This window comes from Hyaena hyaena, unplaced genomic scaffold (assembly GCF_003009895.1).
Source record: "Hyaena hyaena isolate Hyena2069 unplaced genomic scaffold, ASM300989v1 scaffold_168, whole genome shotgun sequence".
NCBI classification, from domain to species: Eukaryota; Metazoa; Chordata; class Mammalia; order Carnivora; family Hyaenidae; genus Hyaena; species Hyaena hyaena.
In genome coordinates, this window is record NW_024080800.1 from 2,825,836 (window position 1) to 2,847,121 (window position 21,286).

General features: G+C 43.2%; 1 protein-coding gene across 3 annotated transcripts in view; it reads right to left on the reverse strand.

Moving 5' to 3' along the window:
- Nucleotides 1–21,286, reverse strand: part of LOC120237024 (STAM binding protein) — a 44,037-nt gene that overhangs the window by 13,598 nt on the left and 9,153 nt on the right. The window contains exons 1-2 of one of the 3 annotated variants that reach the window (XM_039240158.1): nt 11,993–12,063; nt 9,946–10,163 (exon numbers count right to left, since the gene is read on the reverse strand). In XM_039240158.1, the coding sequence (XP_039096089.1) occupies nt 9,946–10,148 (203 nt within the window). In that variant the 5' untranslated portion in view covers nt 10,149–10,163; nt 11,993–12,063. The other 2 variants (XM_039240159.1, XM_039240160.1) reach the window with 2 other exon arrangements.

A 21,286-nucleotide genomic window follows, 5' to 3' on the forward strand; every position in this document is an offset into this window, starting at 1 on the left:
GTATTTGTTTGTCACAACTTGTCACAACCCAAAGTAGCAGCTTAAGAATTCCAATGCCAGCAGACGAGTTCCAGAGTCTGCTCTTCTAACCATTGTATCATACTGCCTCCACATGGCTCCTGGAACGTCCAGAACTGTTGAGGGGGTGAGGGGGTAGGTGGTGGTACTGACCAAAGACATCTTTTAATAGAATTAAGTTGTAATAAATACAAGCTAAGGCCCAAGACAAATCAATTGAGGGGAGCTTGCCCACAGCTGTAAAATACTGTACTATAGTTGGAACTAACTGATTCTTTTCTCCTTTCTGCCCATGGGTAGGAATAAACGGAGAAGGAAACCTCAGTAAGGGGAAAGAAGATGACCCCCACCAAAGCAAACTCTTTTTACTTTTTTAATTTTCTTTTTTAAATTTTAATTTTAATTAAATTTTAAATTTATTTATTTTTGAGAGCGGGGGAGGCACAGAGAGAGAGGGAGACGCAGAACCCGAAGCAGGCTCCACACTCTGAGTTGTCCACACGGAGCCTGACGTGAGGCTCAAACTCACAAACTGTGAGATCATGACAGGAGCCAATGTTGGACGCTTAACCAACTGAACCACCCAGGCGCCCCAAAGCAAACTCTTTTTAGAGGATTCCTCCTCCCTTGATTCTTTATTAGGCACATGAAATTTTCATTTTAATCCAATTTGACAAGACCGTTCAGGCATGGATAAATTCTAAAATCAAAATGATTCTAAAACTCTTCCCTTTGGGTTCAGTTTCCTTGAAGTCTGTATTTAAAATAAATACGGGGGCGCCTGGGTGGCTCAGCCGGTTAAGTGTCCGACTTCGGCTCAGGTCATGATCTCACGGTTCATGGGTTCGGGCCCTGCGTCAGGCTCTGTGCTGACAGCCAGCTCAGAGCCTGGAGACTGCTTCAGATTCTGAGTCTCCCTGTCTCTCTGACCCTCCCCTGCTCACACTGTCATGCTCCCTCTCTCAGAAATAAATAAAACATTAAAAAATTTTTTTTAAATAAAATAAACAGATTCGTTTGTTCACCCATAGAGTCTTGAAAGAGATGTTAAGATAAGTAAGGGTAATTCTTGTGTTCAAGAGACCTATAATTTAGTGAGTCTCTGTTGGCCCTAAAAGACCAAGGTACCTGTTCATAACGTTAGCAGGCTGCAGGTGCTTTGTATGGAAGCCCGAATCAGCCAATAAAGTACCGTGTCATATAAACACCACACTTTATATTCACTTGTGCTATCAACCTGAAGACTGTGAAGTCCCTGAGGCCAGAGATTCCTGGGTCTCATGCTTCTCTGCATGTCTCTCTAAAGCTGGGACAGTGCCTGGATGAAGAGGCACTCAATAAATATCTGAGGAATAAAATGGTCTTAAAACCTTCAGATGAGCTGAGTAAAAAAACCCCAAAGTATAAAAAAGTGCATATAGCATGCTACCTTATAAGTATAAAAGGAGGAAAACTCTGTATGTGTACATACACATACATTTACTTCCAAGTACAAAGTAAGGAAACAAAGGAAAGTAGAGGTCAGGGGAAAGAGAGTAGATGGGACAAGAGTGGGAGTAAAACCTCTCACCATATACCTTTTCCTACCACTTTGATTTTGAACTATGCAGCGGAATCTAGTTTATAAGTAAAGATGAGGGGCGCCTCGTCAAAGATGGGTGGTTCAATCAGTTAGGCGTCCAATTTCGGCCCAGGTCATGATCTCTTGGTTTGTGATTTTGAGCCACACGTTGAGCTCTGTGCTGACAGCTCAGAGCCTGGAGCCTGTTTCAGATTCTGTGTCTCCCTCTCTGTCCCTCTCCTGCTCATACTCTGTCTCTCTCTCTCAAAAATAGACATTAAAAAAAAATTTTAATAAAAAAATGTTTTATAAGATGAAACTTCTCAACCTGTACATGAATACCTTTCCCTTGTTTCCACAACTGTAGTCAATTTTCTGAATGGGGAACACATGGGCAGAAGGGTCTCTTGAAAACAGAACTGGCAACATTGCCCAATGCCTGAACAAGAGGCAACAGTGCTCAGCGGTTAGGAAGCAGGCTCCGGAGCCACCCTGCCCAGGCTCAAATCTTGGCTCGGCCATTACAAGCTGTGTGAAGTCCAGCAAGTTACTCAGTCTCACTATCCTTATGGAGACAAACTAGTACTACATGATAGGGTTGCTGTGACACTTAAAGAGGTTAAAAAAAAGTGCTGAACACAGTGCCTAGCACATTGGCAACATCCGCTGTGATTGCTCTGTATGCTATATGATTGTTTTTACTAATAACTAAACAAAAAGTGTGAGCAAGAACAGATGAAGATGCTAACACCAAGGCTAGAAGCATTCTAGGTGTAGAATACCTGTGGCCCAGAGGTATACTGTTCTCTGGGTTAGATCTGGTTGCAGCCTAGAGAGGGAAACATACCAAAGCAAAGATGTGTTGGCAAAAACGCAAGCAAAGCAAACTATTAGGATGATGGGGATAAAGACACTCGCAGAAAAGGACACACAAAAGGTAAGTCTATGAAATGGTATTCAACTTTACTTATAATGAAAGAAACTCAAATTAAGATGAGGTACCATTTCCATCTATCAGATTGGCAAAGGCTTAAAGGTTGATTGTAACCAGTGTACACAAGGGTGTTTGGAAATGGGTGTCCTTTACACTCTTAACAGGGCTGTAACTTGATAATACACTGTATCATCGCAAGACTGTAATTTTCTTGAGAGTGGGGAGGGGAGACAACTATTCAAATTTTAAGTTTTGTTTATCCTTTAAACTCACAATTCCACCTCCAGGAATTTATCCTACACAACAGTACAAAGATATATGTATAAGACTATTCAATATAGCATTGGTCATAACAGTAGAGAAAACGGAAAACTTAAATGTCCATCAATAGGCGAATATTTATAAATTATGTTGCATCCAAATGTGAAAAACAACATAAGCATTCCCTCATTCATTCAACAGATATTTACTGAGTATCTGCTATGGGGTCAGGCATTATTGTAAAGGCTGGGGATCTGGCAGTGAACAATAGTCATAAATCCCTCCCACCGGAGGGTATGCATTACAGCGAGGGGTACAGACAATAAAACAAAACAGTATACAGATAATCAGTGCTAGGAGAAAGTCATTAATAGGGGAAGGGAATAGGAAGTGACAGGGGAGGGAGTAAGATTTTAGATAGGGCAGCTAAGGAAAGCTTCGCCAAGAAGATGGCATTTAATTAAGGACTGGAAGAGAGAGGAATCCATGAAGAGATCCGGGACAAGACTGTTGCAGGCAGAAGAAACAGCCCTGAGGAGAACGAGAGGGATCAATATGTTCTAGTATGGAAGGACATGACTGGTAAGAAAGCAAGTTGTAGAACAGGATATATTGTATGGTCTCATTCACACTTTAAGCAAAAAAGGATAAACATGTGAGCCCATGTGCCTGCACAGACATATACAATTTCCTGGACACATCCGAAAGGACAGTGGTCACCTCTGGTGGACATGACTCTTCTTTTTGCTTTAGCATTTCCCTCGCTGGATGGTTTCAGAAAAAAAATTAATTTAAAAAGCCAAGCAGAAAGTCTATAATGTGGATGGCTGAAGGACTCTCCTCTTGTGTCTTCCTATCTTAGAAATAACTGAGCAAAGTGAGCACGATCACAGGTGAGAACTCTCTTCAGTCTATAAACCCCAACTCCCGTGGAAAATACTGTCAATGCAGGGGACAGACCATTTTCAGAAAGCAGGTCTGTGTGATAGGAGGCTCCCACAGCAGACGAGAAGTGCCTAAGTCCTCTGTAACTTCCTTCCATGTAGCCTAGTCAATGACCATAAAAAGCTGTGAAAGAATTCACTGCCTGGATTATTGTCTGTGCTCATCATGAAAATATGTACTGATTTAATACGCTGAAGATCCTGCTGTGCTGGGGTCTGCAAAAGGCAAAGCCTGCCTACTCTGGGGGGGAAATGTGCTTCAGATCACTAAGATGCCTGAACTGCCCCGGGGAAAAGAACAAACATGCTTTTTAAAACCTGGAATTGAAGTATCCACAAAAGGTCTAGAACAATGACTTGCAATAGTGGGGGAGGCAGAGGAGGTGAGGTACATGCCTGCTCCCTTCCCTCCTCTCTCCTCAGTTGTAATAACTGCCAAAGTGAGCCCCTGTTACTGACAAGAATATACCAAGTAAAATGCGGTGGAAAAACAGACTGAGAATATTAAACCAGAACTTCTTTGCAACTCCTACGGCTTGTCAGTTCACAGAATCAGAATGAGGGTCTTGACGATACCTGCAAGAAAAATGAAAGTAGCTACCTGTTTCACTTCAGGTCAAGCCAATCCAACAAAGTCCCAAATTTAACTCCAAATCTAGCAAATTAAGTCAATGAGCTGCTACACGCCACCACCTTCTCACTGAGCTCTCCTCCAGGCCCTACTTCACCATATTAAATGGTCCTGTAAGTGGGCACCATATACAGGGACACATTCCCCATACTGATCTCGCTGTTAACATGGACATTCATGTCACTCAGAGTAACCCCAAGTCACAGAACAAAATCAGTTTAAGTATTTGTGTGCTCTTAATCCTACCCCCTCTTGCATATCCAAGCGTCTACTGCTACAGTTAACCTCTCTCTCCTGGTGCTGTACCATCAGCCTCTTCTTCTCCACAGGTTCCTTTCCATCACCAAAAAAATACGCTCTAGAATCTCCCATCTTAAAAAATACACCACACATTCATATACTCTTTGTCTCCCTTCAATTACTTCCTAATTTTTCCACTTCACTTCCTATCCAAACTCCTCCGAAGAGTTATCTATGCCTGGGCTTGGCAAAGTACAGCTAATAGGTCAAATCTGGTTTGCCATCTGTGTCTGTAAATGAAGTTTCGTTGGAACACAGCCACGCCCATTCGTGCATGTATTATCTAGTGGTTGTTTTCACACTACAAGGCAGAGGTTGTAACACAGATCAAAGGGCCTGCAAAGCCAGAAACGTGTACTATCTGGCCCTATATGAAAACATTGCCCACCTCTGGACTATACTCAGAATCTCTACTTTCTCATTGTCCACTGACCTTTCAGCCCACTCCAATCTAGTATCTTCTTAGTCTTTCTGGTGAAATTGTTTACTAAGATCACCAATGACATCATGACACCAAACCCCAAACCTCACACACCCCATCTGACCCACTCTGACGCAGCCTGTCCACTCTCCTGCAAGCACGCCATTCTCTCCTGGATTTCCTCCTGCCTCTCAAACCTCCCACTGGTGGTTCACCTTCCGTCCCCAACCAACCTCAGGCCTTTTCTATTATACGGTCTTTTTTTTTCTTTTTATTATTATTTTACAAAGTTTTTTTTAATGTTTTTATATTTGAGATAGAGAGAGAAAGAACATGAGCCAGGAGGGGCAGAGAGAAAGAAAGTCAAAGAATCTCAAGCAGGCTCCAGGCTCTGAGCTGTCGGCACAGAGCCTGACACGGGGCTCGAACCCACAAGCCATGAAATTATGACTTGAGCTGAAGTCAGATACTCAACCGACTGAGCCACCCAGGCGCCCCTATTCTACAGTCTTATTATCAAGCTTTCTTGATCTCTAAATGTGTCAGGAATCCTTCTGTCATCTGATGAAGCCCATGGTCTCCTCAGAATAATTTTTTAAAGACATAATACAAAATAGAAAGGATTACAAAAGAAGCCATTTCTGGGGCACCTGGGTGGCTCAGTCGGTTAAGCGTCCGACTTTGGCTCAGGTCATGATTTCATGGTTTGGGGCTTCGAGCCCTGCTTCGGGCTCTGTGCTGACAGCTAGCTCAGAGCCTGGAGCCTGCTTCAGATTCTGTATCTCCCTCTCTCTCTGACCCTCCCCTGCTCACATTGTCTCTCTCTCTCTCTCTAAGAAATAAATAAAAAAAAAAAATTTTTTTTTAAAAACAAAAGAAGCCAATTCTACTGAAATAGCAAAGTACAAAACTGTAACATGTGCCTCTTTATTAATATATTATTAATACATTAAAAAAGGATCTAATTGTGGCCTTAATAACAGTATAATTCAGAAGTAGTGGCAAGTGTAAATGCTATTTCGAGATATCAGCATCGTCACGTGATATAAAAATAGCGATTTCTATTGGTGACATTACAAATATTATTAATATTATTGTGCAAAATTGAAGGAAATGCTGACTTTCAATTAGAGGTTAGTAAAAACAAGAAAACTTGGATCAAGAAGATGTGGTTTATCTATACGATGGAATACTACATGGCAATGAGAAAGAATGAAATCTGACCATGTGTAGCAACATGGATGGACCTTGAGGGTGTTATGCTGAGCGAAATAAGTCAGGCAGAGAAGGACAAATATCATGTTTGCACGTATAGGAGGATTAGGAAGAACTTAAGGGAGGACCAAGGGGGAGAAGAAGGGGGGAAATGATGGGGGAGAGGGAGAGAGGCAAACCATGAAAGTCTCCTGAAAACTGAGAACAGAGGACTGATGGGGGGCGGGGGGAATGGGCATGGAGGAGGGCACTTGTTGGGATGAGCACTGGGTGTTATATGGAAACCAAGTTGACAATAAACTATTTGTAAAAAATTAAAAAAAAAAAACCAAAAAACAAGAAAACTTTTTCCCAACCAAATTCATGGAACCTAAATTCTATCAATCAATCCCTGTGGGGTTCCTATATGCCAGAAGATCTCAGCAGTTCTCATGGCTCCAGAGCTGTCTATATGCAGGGGACTCCTGGGTTTGACTCCAACCCAGACCTCTCATCAGGTCAGATGGGTACATCCAACTTCCTACTGAATATCTCATAGGCAGCTTAAACTTAACAGCTTCACATGTCAAAGAAGCCAGGCCTGAATTCCTGAATATCCTTCCTCTTCAACTCCTTTTCTACATGATTCTCCCCATCTCAGTAAATGGGCCACCACATCCTAAGTTGCTCAGGGCAGAAACCCAAGATCAACCTTGACACTATCATCCCTCCCAAACTATCAGTAAGTCCCATGGACTCTACCCCCAGAACACAAATCCACCTGCTTCTTCCCAAGCTGCCACACTCCACCAAGCCATCAGCCTCTCTCTTGAATAGCCATAAGAGTTTCCTAACTAATCTTCCTGCCTTCTCTTAACACACCCTTCACCATTTGCACATGGCAGCCCAAATTTATATTTTTCAGAAGAAAAGATTAGGTCATAACCTCACTTAAAACTTCGCAATGGCTTTCTAATGCTGTCAAGATAAAATGCAAACTCCTTACTGTGGCCTGCACGATTCTGCCCCACCTGCTTTCCAGCCTCACCTTGTTCTCCCCCCTCACCTGCTGCTCTCCAAACACGATGATCTTTTTCAATCCTCAGAACACACTAAGGTAATTCCTACCCAAGAGCTTATGAATACAGTTACAACTGTTTTAAACACTCTGATCTTTGCTCCTGGAATGACCAACTCTATAGCATTCTTCAACTTGCAGTTTAAATCTTACCTTCTCAGACCGACCTTACTCTATTTGACACCCTTGGTTATACTCTGTCACAGCACTGTCTTTGTTGCTTTCATAGCATTTGCCTTACTTTGTGACTAGACGTTTACTTGCTTACCTGTCTACCGTCTTCTCCTATAATTAGAAAGGAACACCAGAAAGGGCAAGGGCCATGTTACTTCCTGTGTCCAAGACCTACAGCAGTGCCAAGTAGGTAGCAGGCGTATGCAATATGTATTTGTTGAATGAATATGGTCCTTGCCCTCAGAGAAAACAGGATACAGAAGGTCCTTCAGAAAATACTTGGTAGAGTGATTCTGTGATTCTACTTAACTTCCTCAATTATGATTCTTTGAAAAATTGTGCCCTAGGGCCTCATTCTGGGAGAACTCTCTACAAGATTGCTGGAAACACACAAGAATATTATTTCCACTAGGAGCAAAAGACAGGGACAGTAGTCAAAGAAACGTCTCAGGAAAATAAATTTTGTGCCCACTGTGCCAAGGAAAGAAAAACTCACAATAGCAAAGAGAGGCAAAAATGTAATTATAACTCTATGAAACTTTATCAACACTGAGGTCAGATCCAGGGCCTGATGGCATGGATGGACTGCATGATCACTGAGGAGACAGGCACTACTTCTAAACTTAAAAAAGAGACAACAGCAGTCCCTTTTCTACTAACGGGGCACTAAAACCACAGCATGAATCCCAGGAAGTCTGCTTCTGTGCTACTTTTCTTTAGAGTACTGGTTCTCACCCAGGGCAATTTTGCCCCTTAGAGACTATCCAATAATATCTGGAGATGTTTTTAGTGGTCACAATTGAGCGAGGGGGGAGGGGTGCTACAGGCATCTAGTGGATAGAGACCAAGGATGTTATTAAACACTCTACAATGCACAGGGCAGTACCCACAACAAAGAACTATTCTGCCCCAGATGTACATAATATCAAGACTGACAAATCCTGCCGCAGAGTAGTATGTGATCAAAGACTTAATGTGATACAATTGAATTGAATTGATCATTTCTGGGAGGACATTTAAGAAACTAATAATAGTGACTCTCTCTGAGGAGGGACACTGAGAGTCTGGGGAAGAGACGTGATCGGGAGACCATTTTTAAATATATACATCCTTCTGTGCCTTCTGAATTCTGTACCATATGTACAATGTTACCTTTTCAAAAAATACCTAAAAATAACCAAAAATGGTCAGTGTGGCTCAAAACTATGATCTCAACTCTAGCTTCAATTCACAGAAGATTACCAAAAAGAAAACAAACAAAAACAGGGCCTATATTGTAGACTGGGTCCTGAATTAAGAGTTAGGAAATCTGGGGCGCCTGGGTGGCTAAGTCAGTTGGTGTCTGACTTCGGCTCAGGTCATGATCTCATGGTTTGTGAGTCTGAGTCCCGCATCAGGCTGTATGCTGACAGCTCAGAGTCTGGAGCCAGCTTCAGATTCGGCATCTCCCTCGCTCTCTGCCTCTCCCCCACTTGCACTCTCTCTCTCTCTCTCTCAAAAATAAATAAACATTTAAAAAAATTTTTTAAAGAGTTAGGAAATCTGAGATTTGTCACTCTAAAGTGCGGAACAAAGCAGATCACCAAGCCCAGAGCATGTTTCTCCACGTGTAAAATGGAAGGATGATGTGTCCTATTCAATGCACACACAACTTTGAAGATCAGATGAAATAATGCAGGTGAAATACCCTAGGAACTATGAAGAGCCATACACACACATTATAATTATTGTTTTTTTAAAGGCCCTGGTATTATGAGAGAACAAGACCAGAGATTATAAACAAGAATTATTCCCTTCCTAAATTATACATCATTTCATCATCACTGGGGCTTTAGAAGTTGTTCCCTCTTAATTGTACTGACATCTATGTATGCTGCCTACCCTAAGAAGCTAAGTAATTCAAGGGAAAGGTCTTATGATGAGTCACACGAACTGTAGGCGGTCAATACTTATTTGATGATTTGCGTGACTGTAATATAAAGGTTAAGAAGAAAAACCTTTTTTCCTGAATCACTCAATTTGTGACAAAATAAATCGAGGTGAGGAAGTATGGCTCTGCTACACCTCAGCAATAATGCTATGATTAGCTGCCTCAACAGAGGACAGGAAAAACACTCATCAATACAAAACATGTGTAGTGTAACCATCATCTCCCTTGCCTAACAGCTGGGCCATGTGGGCACAGGCCAGAAAAGCTAGGTCTCTTACTCATGAAATCACTGAGTCATGAAAATAACACTTTCAGTACTCATGACTCTGAATGTCAAGGACAGTCAGTATGTAGGAGCTGCCTGCAAAAAATGATTAATGCTAATGATGTTGTAAAGTTCTCTAGTTTTAGCAATTCTGGGCAGAATAAATGAGCACATGAGCAGAATGAGTGAGGCATCAGTCACCGGAAAAGAAAAAGGAACCTGGAGGTGTCTTACGTGATATACTTGTTATAGAGGATGAAGGCACGTTCAATGTTGCCTTCCTCAGAGTAAATGGATGCCATTCGGATAATCTCGACTCCAGAGCGGAAGTACCGTCGGGGTGGAATGTCTTCACTTATCTCCACTGCGCTACCCATCTGGGAGAGGGCCCTCACCCGGTCTTCGGGCGGAAGGCTCACGTCTCCATGGTCAGACATCAGGACCAAGAAGTTCTGAGACAGAAAAAACAGGTGGCATCAGCACCACGGTCCCCATCACAGCCTAGCACACAGTAATTGGTTATCCCACAAACCTCTCTCTACCTTATGAAGAAATTAAGGGAAAAATACCATACACTGTGGTCTGTATGAAAGAAAGTCTCCTTCCCACAGGAAGGTTAAGACCCTCAAGGAAGCCCACATCACAGTGACAGAAGTACTGGCAGACTCAAAAGCCTACAATCCCTGTGCCATAATTAGGCGGTACAGGGAGTAAACTATAATGGGCATTTGGTTCTACTCTTCATGTTAATCATTCTATCATTAGGTGGCCCTGCCATAAAAGGAGGGATGGTACCTTACGTTTGTTGCATTATTTCTCCTACCAGCTACCCATTTCCATCTACTCCAGTACTTGACACAGTATACTCAAGGAACTTTCATGAGGATTTTTAGCTGATTTCCAGTTTGATCATTTTTATTTAACGAGAGTCACTGACATTTTTCGGTGGTGTGCTTTTTCACATCTGAACACAAGGTGAGGGGAACTGGTCTGGGAACAAAGGCTCACAATCCTAGTTCTGCTCACTAAGCCACTATTCCAGTCAATCCACAACATCATTCATCATGTCAGGGTAAGGAATTTAGATCTGAAAAAAACAATTTACTCAAATCTATCTTCAAAGACCAAGCATTCTTCAAACAACAAAAGGGCACAAAGGTAACTTTGAACGCAAAAAAATAAGCCAATAAAAACCCTGTGTTTCCCTTCCTGTGTTTCAAACTGCAGTAATTCTACATTCTAGATACTGCTGCTGTTAGAATCAGATTCCACCTTCCAATCAGATATTACTCGACATCATCTTCAAAAAGAATCTGGATATTTGTTACACATTGAATACCAGCACACCCTAGCCAGCATGATCTGGTACGTACAAACTGTATATACTGAATTCAAGACCCTAAGCCCACTGGCCCCATTTTGTCTTCAATCTTAAACGTACTCCTTCCCAACAGAGATCTTTTTTCCTTCAGCCAGGATTCTGATCTGCCCAGAAATCTGCACATTTGTTTCAGTTGTCTGGCCACTGTTTTTCTGTTTCCCATTCCAGACCCTCCCCAAGAGACTTCTCTTGGCCATCCTATCTCTAGGTCACAGTTCCCCAAGCTCCTATCTAAACACCCTCACGAGGGGAGAGGACCAGGGATGCACAGGCATTCCATCTCCCCAAAGCCGCTGCAGAGGCTCAGAAAGCCGCTAGCAAATCTAAAACTTTCCCGGGTTTCCTAATTAGTAAACTCCGTGCAGAGCTCATTAGAGCTAACTAAAGCCAGGGATGCTTGTTGCGCCTCAGTAGCTCTGAGGAGAGGCTCTTTAGGAGAATGGAACCCCCTCCCGAGGCCACCAAGGGGTGCCCGGTACTCCAAGGCTGAGCAACCCTCCAAAGAGGAGATGCGGCATCCGCCAACGAGGGGGGAAGGTGGCATAAAGGACTGAGGAGGAAAGACGAGGAGGAGGTCAAGGAAGTAGCAGGAATACGCAGAGGGGGTGTATTCAGTGGAGAGGGACCTCCTGACACTTGCTTGAGGCCCCCTTGAAGGCCCAAGCTGCCAACCCAGGGCAAAATTATCCAAGGTTTTCGGGTCTTTCAAGCGCGGCAGGCGGGGATGCACTGGGCCTGGCTGGGACAGAAGCTATCGGTGGCCTCGCGCGCGGCGGGCCGGGCAGGGGGTGCGGGGGGAGGAGAAGGCTGCAGGCCCCACACTCACGGCGGCCGCTCCCCTTCAGAATCCGACCGAGCTCAGCGGCCCAACCCCACCCCATTCCCAGGACCCTTCCCCACCTGTCCCCGCGGACGCCACACGAAGCTTCCGGAAACGTCACATCCGGCACCCGCCCGCCCGCGCTGATATACTCATGATACGCTTAAGAACTTCGTACCCGGGAGGGGCGAGCTGGTGGGCGGGGCTAAACTCGCCACCTGCGAAAATACGACCAATGAGGAGAGGGCTCCACAACGGCCATCTTGGTAAAGGAAAAACAACAAGGAATAAGGGAGGCAAGTAATTAAAGGAACCAATGACCAAGCTCGCTTGTGTTTTTAGAATTAATATGATTTGGGATCGAGTTTCCTGCCAGATAGCCCCTATACCACACTCACTCAAATCCACAAATCAACATTCAAGGAGAGATTACTGATGCAAGTACCTGGCTAAACTGATCAGGGTTTCTAAATCCATGAAAGAAAAACTCCTTAAAATATTAGCTTGCTGTGTCACTGCCTACACAAAATTGATAGACTGAGGTATTAGGCTTCTAATTGCTTCAATCACTTTCTATTGCCTGAAAAATAACTTAAGATTAACTTTAAAAAAAAAAAAAACCTGTTGATTCGTTTTTGAGGTGGGGAGGGGCAGAGAGAGAGGGAGACACAGAATCGGAAGGAGGCTCCAGGCTCTGAGCTGTCAGCACAGAGCCCCACGCAGGGCTCGAACCCACGAATGGTGATATCATGACCCCAAGGGAAGTTGGACGCTTCACCAACTTAACCACTTAACCTTAGCCACCCAGGCACCACAAGACTAATTTTTTAATGTTAGAACACCAACACAATTTATTGAAATCGAGTGTTTAATTTCCAAGGGTCACTGTGCAAAGCAGTGGAGCCACAGTGATCTGTATGACACAGTTCCTGCCCCTACAGCCAGGACAGGCAGTTACTTACATGAAATAGTTATTTACACCAGACAATGGCATATTCTGTATATAGATGTGTGTATGTATGAATATATGCACAGCCTCTTTCACAAGAGGCCTTTCACTTCAGGCCTGCTACTCATTTTCTCTCAGGAGATTTATTATTATTATTCTATTAAATTTTGTTGGTAACAGTCTCAGGAGATTTTTTATGTTGCCACTGAAACGTTATACTTTCTGGGGATACTTTACCCACCAAATTTGGGGACCCCATCTGTAAGTCCATTAATGTGATGACATGACCTATCCTTCAAGGTCTAGGTTAAAGCCCCTGTACAGGTGTTAGCCCTTTTACCAGGTCAGTGTCCAGACCTCTAATTTCTCTGGCTTTCTGTTGTGTATCTGTCTCTGGGATTTTCCCAAAGTGATTCTATGTGGTCATTGGCTTTCCAGTCTTATGGCTGAAAGCACTTACCAGATTCTTTCTCCCCTAAAGCATAAATAGGCATGTCAGTGCAAGGATCCACTATCAATTATCCTGGGTCCTCTGAAGATAACTCTGGGAAGACAGATGTAAAGGACACTCTGTTCTGTCTTCAAAACTCTCTTTCTCTACTGACTCTTTCCTTTCAGAATGTAAACATAGTGGGCAGAGCCTAAAGAAATTGAGACACTGGCGGTGCTGGTCATAGGGAAAGCATACAGTTTTACTTAATTTTTTTTTTAAGTAGGAGCAGAAAACCACCATGGGTAGACACATTCATTAATTGAGCAAATATTTGTTGAGCATGTCTCATGTTCATGAATGTCAGGCAATAGGTCTACAATAATAACAATGAAAAACTCAGTTTCTGTTGTTTTAAGGGCCTAACAGATGAGGGCTTAGAGCCATCAGAAGAGAAAAAAAAATCTTTAAAAGATTAAGTTTCTCAAGGGGATTCTAGGTGAGCTCCATCCCCTGAAACACTGAAACAGCCTATTTTGAACATTGCTAAGGAATGGGGGTGCTCTGAAAGCAGAAGTGGAATGTGTACAAAAGACAAATTGTTCACATTGTTAAAATTTTTGCTGTGAATCCATTGGAAATATAAAATGGCAAACAGAATTTTAAAAGTAAATACCTTTTTAAAAAAGATGTAGAATGAACTGTTCCAAAAAAAAAAAAAGAGAGAGAGAGAGAGAGAGGAAAGGCAGCAAGCGCACTGGGATCTTTAATGCTTATATATTACAACATATGCAACATTGCACACACATGCAAATCATGTTCCTTCTGAGTTGAAGTTGGAATTACCTGAGGAAGAAGTGTTGTTCCTTGAGAAGACAACTATGGTAAAATTGGTAACATCAAGCTGAATCTGAGGATTGGAGCTCCACCTATAGTCTGTTTGAAGACTGGTGTCTCTGTTGCCAAGAAAAATGTCTAGTTGGGAAAATGAGTACTTACGCATGCTTGAGAAGGTTTTTAATTTGTGTGTGTTGTTATCATTAATGCTTAAATATATACATAAGGGATCAATTTTAGACATATTTTATTCCTTTTTTATTTGCTAGTTAGCTGTGAGTTATACAATTGGGTTCCTAATAATTCAAAGCCTTTTGTTTTAGGTTAAGATTGGCAATCTGAAGATTACAAATTTCAACTAAGGTTAAATGACATTATAATCTATAGGGCTATTTGAATTGGACACTTTGGTTTGAGGGATTTTATCATTTTGTATTTGGTTGACACATTGCTTTGCAAAACCACTGCCATACAACCAGGCATTATAACTTTGAATGGGAGATTTAAAAAAATTGCATGCCCCTATGTTTATACTATGAAAAGTATTCATTCATTCAGTCAACTAATATCTATTGTGTACTCACTATAGGCCAAACATTGCTCAAGGTCTTGGACATATATCCGTGAAAAAGCAGACAAAAAACCCCCAGAAAACAATGCCCTCAAAGATCTTACATATTAGTGATAGGTGACGGAGTGATGGATTGTAAACAATTATCATGATAAACAAGTCAATTACATAGTACATTAGAAGATTCTAAGGGCTATGGGAGAAAAGCGACACAACAGATTGAAGGAAAAGAGAAGCACAGGGAGACAGTTGTGATTCAAATAGTGCCGTGGGGAAAACCCTCACTGAAAAAATTTGAGTGAAGACTTGAGAGTAAGAAGAGCATTCCAGGGGCACCTGGGTGGCTCAGTCAGTTAAGCATCCGACTTCAGCTCAGGTCATGATCTCACAGCTTGTGGGTTTCAGCCCCGAGTCAGGCTCTGTGCTGACAGTTTGGAGCCTGGAGCCTGCTTCGGATTCTGTGTCTCCCTCTCTCTCTGTACTTCCCCTGCTCATTCTCTCTCTCTCTCTCTCTCTCTCTCTCTCTCTCAAAAAACAAATAAACACTTAAAAAAAATTTTTTTTTTAAAGTAGAGCATTCCAGGCAAGAAACAGCAAGTGCAAAGGCTCTGGGCCAGGAGCTTGCTGGTGTACATGAGGAACAGTGAGGCCTTGGAGCAACTGGAGTGGAGATGAGGAACAGGGGCCAAAGCAATAGGCTGCGTAGGGTAAGGGTCAGCAAATGATGTTGTGGCTCGTCTTCGTATATGAAGTTTAACTGGGACACAGCCATGCCCATTTGCTCACATGTTTTCTGTGGCTGCTTTCATGCTACAGCTGCAAAGTTAAGTAATTGAGACAGAAACAATCTGTCCCACAAAAACAAACGTTACTGTCTGGCTCTTTATAGAAAATGTTTGCTGACCCCTGATGTAGGTTGGACGTTACAGGCCACTGTAGGGACATTGGGTTTGACTGAGAAAAATGATAAGCCGTGAGAGGGTTGTCACAGAAGGAAGACAAGATCTGCCTCATGTTTTGAAAGGATCATTGCGGTGACTGTGTTGGCAAAGTTTAGAGAGGCAAGGGGGGTCGCTGAGAAGCCAGTGAGTGCTGTGTTCATAAGGGATGCTGGGATGCCCCCAAGATGCCACAGCAAAGATCAGGGTGTAGCAGGGTTGTCTAGATTTTTGAAGGATTCATAGCAGTATGTGACTTCTGTCAGACACCATGTGAGCTTCCAGCTCGCAGGTAGAGTTCACAGTTGCAGCATGAAGTCATGCTATTTTCCTTTCAGTGCTGTCAGATCTTTCTGAGGCTGGGTTTTTCGCAGTACCTATAATAAAAAGCTGGTACTCTTTGAACCTCACGCCAGTCAGAGTGGCTAAAATGAGCAAATCAGAGAACTCTAGATGCTGGCGAGGATGTGGAGAAACGGGCACCCTCCTACACTGTTGGTGGGAATGTAAACTGGTACAGCCCCTCTGGAAAACAGTGTGGAGGTTCCTCAGGAAACTAACAATAGAACTCCCTTATGACCCAGCAATAGCACTGCTAGGAATTTACCCAAGGGATACAGAAATGCTAAGGCATAGGAGCACATGTACCCCAATGTTCATAGCAGCACTCTCCACAATAGCTAAAACATGGAAAGAGCCTAAGTGTCCATCAACAGATGAATGGATCAAGAAGATGTGGTTTATCTATACCATGGAATACTACATGGCAATGAGAAACAATGAAATCTGGCCATGTGTAGCAACATGGATGGACCTTGAGGGTGTTATGCTGAGCGAAATAAGTCAGGCAGAGAAGGACAAATATCATATGTTTGCACGTATAGGAGGATTAGGAGGAACTTGACGGAGGACCAAGGGGGAGAAGAAGGGCGGAAATGGTGGGGGAAAGGGAGAGAGGCAAACCATGAGAGACTCTTGAATGCTGACAAAAACTGAGGACTGATGGATGTGGGGGGGAGGGGGGATGGGCATGGAGGAGGGCACTTATGGGGATGAGCACTGTTATGTAGAAACTAATTTGACAATAAACTATTTGTAAAAAAAAAAAAAAAAAAAAAAAGCTGGTACTCTTTGAAAATCAATGTGGAGAAGGAAATGAGGCTGGTAGCATTCAATTTAACTCCAAGGTTTGAAATGTTGTGCAGTGCCCAACAGTTGCGCACCCTCCATCAGCAAGTGTATGTGATTATTTAAGAGTGAAATAAAAATATTTTTTTCTTTTCACTTACAGCTATTATTTTCCAAATGTCTACTCAGTTGTTGGAGCATTGTGTTACTGTACAATGTACTGTGTTATTGGAGCATTTTTCCTGTGGGTGCTCTAATGAATCACCACGATTCACTGGCTTAAAAAAGCAGATATTAATTTTTTCACGGTTCTGGATGTCAGAAGTCTGAAGTGAGTGTCACTGGGAGAAAGTTAAGGTGGAAGCAGGGCTACTCTCCTTCCAGAGGCTCTTGGGGAAGAGTTCATTCCTTGCCTCTTGCAGCTTCTGGTGGCTGTTGGCTGTCACACTCCAATCTTTGCATCCCTGGTCACCTTGCTTTTCCTCTGCTATCTGTATCAAATCTCCTTCTGCCTCAATCTTTTTTTAAAAGTATTTTTTAAAATGTTTATTTTTGAGGGGGGGGGGCGAGTGAGCGGGGGAGGGGCAGAGAGAGAGGGAGACACAGAATCTGAAGCAGACCCCAGGCTCTGAGCTGTCAGCACAGAGCCCAATGCGGGGCTCGAACTCACAAACCCTAAGATCATGACTGAGCCAAAGTCAGCCACTTAACTGACTGAGCCACCCAGGCACCCTACCTTCTGCCTCAATCTTATAAGGACACGTGTGAAGGGCATCTATCTGGCTTAGTCAGTGAAGTATGCAACTCTTAGAGTCATAAATTTGAGCCCCACGTTGGGCATAGAGATTACTAAATACATACATATATAAATGGATATATGTGATTGCATTTAGGACTCACCTTGCTAAGTTGGGATAATTTCTCCATAACAAGATCCTCTTTTAAAAAATGTTTATTTTTGAGAGAGCAAGAGAGAGAGTGCATATTCAAGGCAGAGAGAGGGAGACAGAGGACCTGAAGCAGGCTCTGCACTGACAGCAGAGAGCCCGATGTGGGGCTCGAACTCAGGAAGAGTGAGACCTAGGTGCCCTTCAAGATCCTTAATCACATACACAAAGAAATTTTTTCTAAATGAGGTAGTAATTTTAACAGGTTTCAGGGATTACAACCTGATCAATTTGGGTGGCCATTATCCAGCCTACTACAGGCATAAATCCTTACTACCTTTTTGGCACCTAACTACTTAATAAATGGGACTGTGAAGTAGTTCTTTGAACCTATAGGTGAGACACCAAGGGCTCTGTAAATATATAAAGTTTGGGAAGCTCTGAATTAGGAGGCTCTGCCAATAATCCAGACAGGGAATGATGGGGGCTTGGACTTGAGTGGAAATGGAGAAAAGGGGCTGGAAGTAGATAGGTTCCAGATACAATTTGAAGGTAAGACAGATGGATTTGAAGGTAAGACAGATGGAGTGTGCTGATGTTCTGGATGTGCAGTTGGCAGGGAAAAAGAGACCGCAAAGGCCCCTTCCACTTTTTCCAGAAACAGAAATGAAGATGAAGAAAGCAGTGCATGGATCAGAATTTTTGCCGGGCAGGAGAGCAGAGTGATGGTTCCATTTTGTACATGTTTAGAGAATCAGTACAAAAAGAAGGAACAAAGGGAAGGAAAATATGAGCATTCCTAACTAGGGCCTGTCTCTAGACCCTCCACCTGCCCACAGGCTTACTCTACCTCTCAGGGTGGTTAAATGTCACACCACCCATGTTTTGGCTTCTTATTCCAAACATGGACTGAGCAAATACAGACACGAGGTTCCATGTTACACAGAGGAGACTTAGAAAGCCTCATCCCAGCCAGAGTCCTAAAGAGTATGGACAAATGGGGCTCTCCTTTGAGGAGCTGAAAATTACAGAACCCTCAAATTTAAAATAATTATGCAAAATGATGGAGTGGAATTTCAGAAAGAAGAGGCAGCAGCATAGTTTTTTATCCCCAAACTTTCATGGAAATAGATCAAAACTAAATGCCCACTGGTAGCATTTACCATGAAATTAGAAACTCCCCAAAACAAGAGGGCAGGTGTAACATAAGCCTTAACAGTTGCTTTTTTTTCTTCTTTGTAATGCACATGGCTGACTTAAGCTTTGATTGCCGGTTAATTTCAAAGAGGCATCCACTTCAAAGACAGCTATCCCCAGCAAACACAGTGCTAGCCACACATGGGATAAATAGCCAGGCCACCTTCCCCCAACTTCTTTGATGTAGAATTCTTGGTCAATTGCAATAACTGACTTTTTGGGCCACTTGTCTTTTCTTTCTCCCTGTGTTTTAAATCCCTACTCCCATGTTTTTTGTTTAAGTAGGCTTCACACTCAGCATGGACTCCAACTCAGGGCTTGAACTCACAGCTCTAAGATCTGACCTGAGATCAAGAGTCAGACGCTTAACCCACTGAACCACTCAGGCACCCCAATTTTGTCTAAGTAGGCTTCATGCCCACCCACTCCTGTTTTAAATTCACCACTAAGGCCCCCACTCTTGATCCTGGTCCTGATTCGAAGCCCTGGTCCCAGTGCTCTGTCTCTACCTGAGACCTCACTGTGTGGCCCCAGGTGTACTGTGTAAGTAATAAACCTCTATTTTTTCAAAACTTCCTAGTGGTTTTTGCTAAAGGACATCTAGAAATCACAGTAAGAACCAGAAGACTGGTCCAACCACATTGGCTGCTGATAGGCTGAGACCCACACAGGACACTGGGGAAGAGCACCACCAATAGGCACAGACCCGCCTGGTTCCCATGTCTGCACCCACGGCAGTGGCAGACTGGAGGCAGCACCTGATGGCCTTGAGGTCAGGAGGCCTTCAGCCTGCCAGCTGGCATTCACTGGGCAGGTGGGCTGATGTGAGACCAGCAGCTGAGACCCGGTGATGCAGTCCACCCACAAAGTGAGAAAGTACAAGGAGCCCCCGAGGGTGTCTAAAGGACTAGGGGTGCTCTTTCCCCCTCTCTGTCTTGGAGCTCAGCAGCCAGAGCTCCTTTCCAGGGGTGGCCCACACAGAGGAGAAACTTCCCACAGCAACGACAGACACAAAGAGAAATGTCTTGATAAAAGTCTGGAGAAGGGAACAGAGCCAGAAAACCTCAGAAAGAAGCCACCCATTTTTGAATACTACATTTGGAGAAAAGAAAAAACAAATACTGTGAAGTTAGAAAAGTGATCCTCAACCACAACTCCTTTTCAAAGTGCATTAATACTGATTTCACTTAAAAAGTGGGTAACAGAAAAGGGACTGAGATCAAGTCCTACACAGTAGGATGGGGGATTCTCACATGCCCGGCAGCAATCAGGTGGAAGCCGGTGGCACTGGAGGAGAAAGGATTCACCTGAGGCAGAACAAAGGCGATAGAAGTTTATTGAACACACCAGAAGGGAGCAGTGACCAGGACAGCACAGGAGAGACTGTTTGCAAGGAGGCAGTGGGTGGGGGCAATATTTAAAAGGGGAAGGTGAGGAGATATGGGGACATGTGGAACTTTCCTTTTTGCTAACTGTGCTTGGTTATAAGTAGCCCATTCATTAGTCAGGGCCTATGGATATTTTGAGGTGGGTCACCTGATGAGCCAGTCTGGATTCAGCCAGATGGTTGGAGGTCACTGTGGGTCCTTTTGTCTGTATTCAGCCAGGTGGTCGCTGTGGGCCCTTTCTACATTCCATCACTCAAGCCTGTGTTCTAAAAGTGGCCTCTAAAGGTAGCATAAGAAAATGAGCAGAACAGCATCCCTTCAGACAATGAAAGCAAGACCGAAAAGACAGGGCCACAAAACAGATCAAAATTGGAACATGCTATTTCAAAACAAGCTAAAAGATGGGGCACCTGGATGGCTCAGTCAGTTAAGCGTGTGTGACTTCAGTTCAGGTGATGATCTCACAGCTCATGAGTTTGAGCCCGGCGTGGGGCTCTGTGCTGACAGCTCAGAGCCTGGAGCCTGCTTCAGATTCTGTGTCTCCCTCTCTCTCTTTCTACCCCTCCCCAACCCAAAAATAAACAAATATTAAAAAAATTCACAACAAGCTAAAAGACATTAGAAGAAACAATGTATAAGATGAAACAATGTGGAGTAAGGGAGGGAAGGAGAGGGAAGTGATTATCTAATGGCTCCAGAGTTTCTGTCTGGGGTGATGAAAAAGCTCTGGAAATAGTATTTGGTTTTTGTTGATCTATTTCCATGAGGCAGTTGGAGACATCCAAAAACGATGCTGCTGCTTCCATCTTTCTGGGGTCCTGCTCAGTTTTTTGACATAATTATTTTAAATGTGGATGGTGGTGATAGTTGCACTTCATCATAGATGTACTTAATGCCACTGAGTTGTGTACTTAAGCATGGTTACATTATGTACTAAAAAATGGTAAATTTTGTGTTGTGTATATTCTGCCATAATGAAAAAAAAAAGATGAAAGAACAACATAAATCAGAACTAGGAGGGATGATAGAGCTCAGGGCAGAATTAAAAA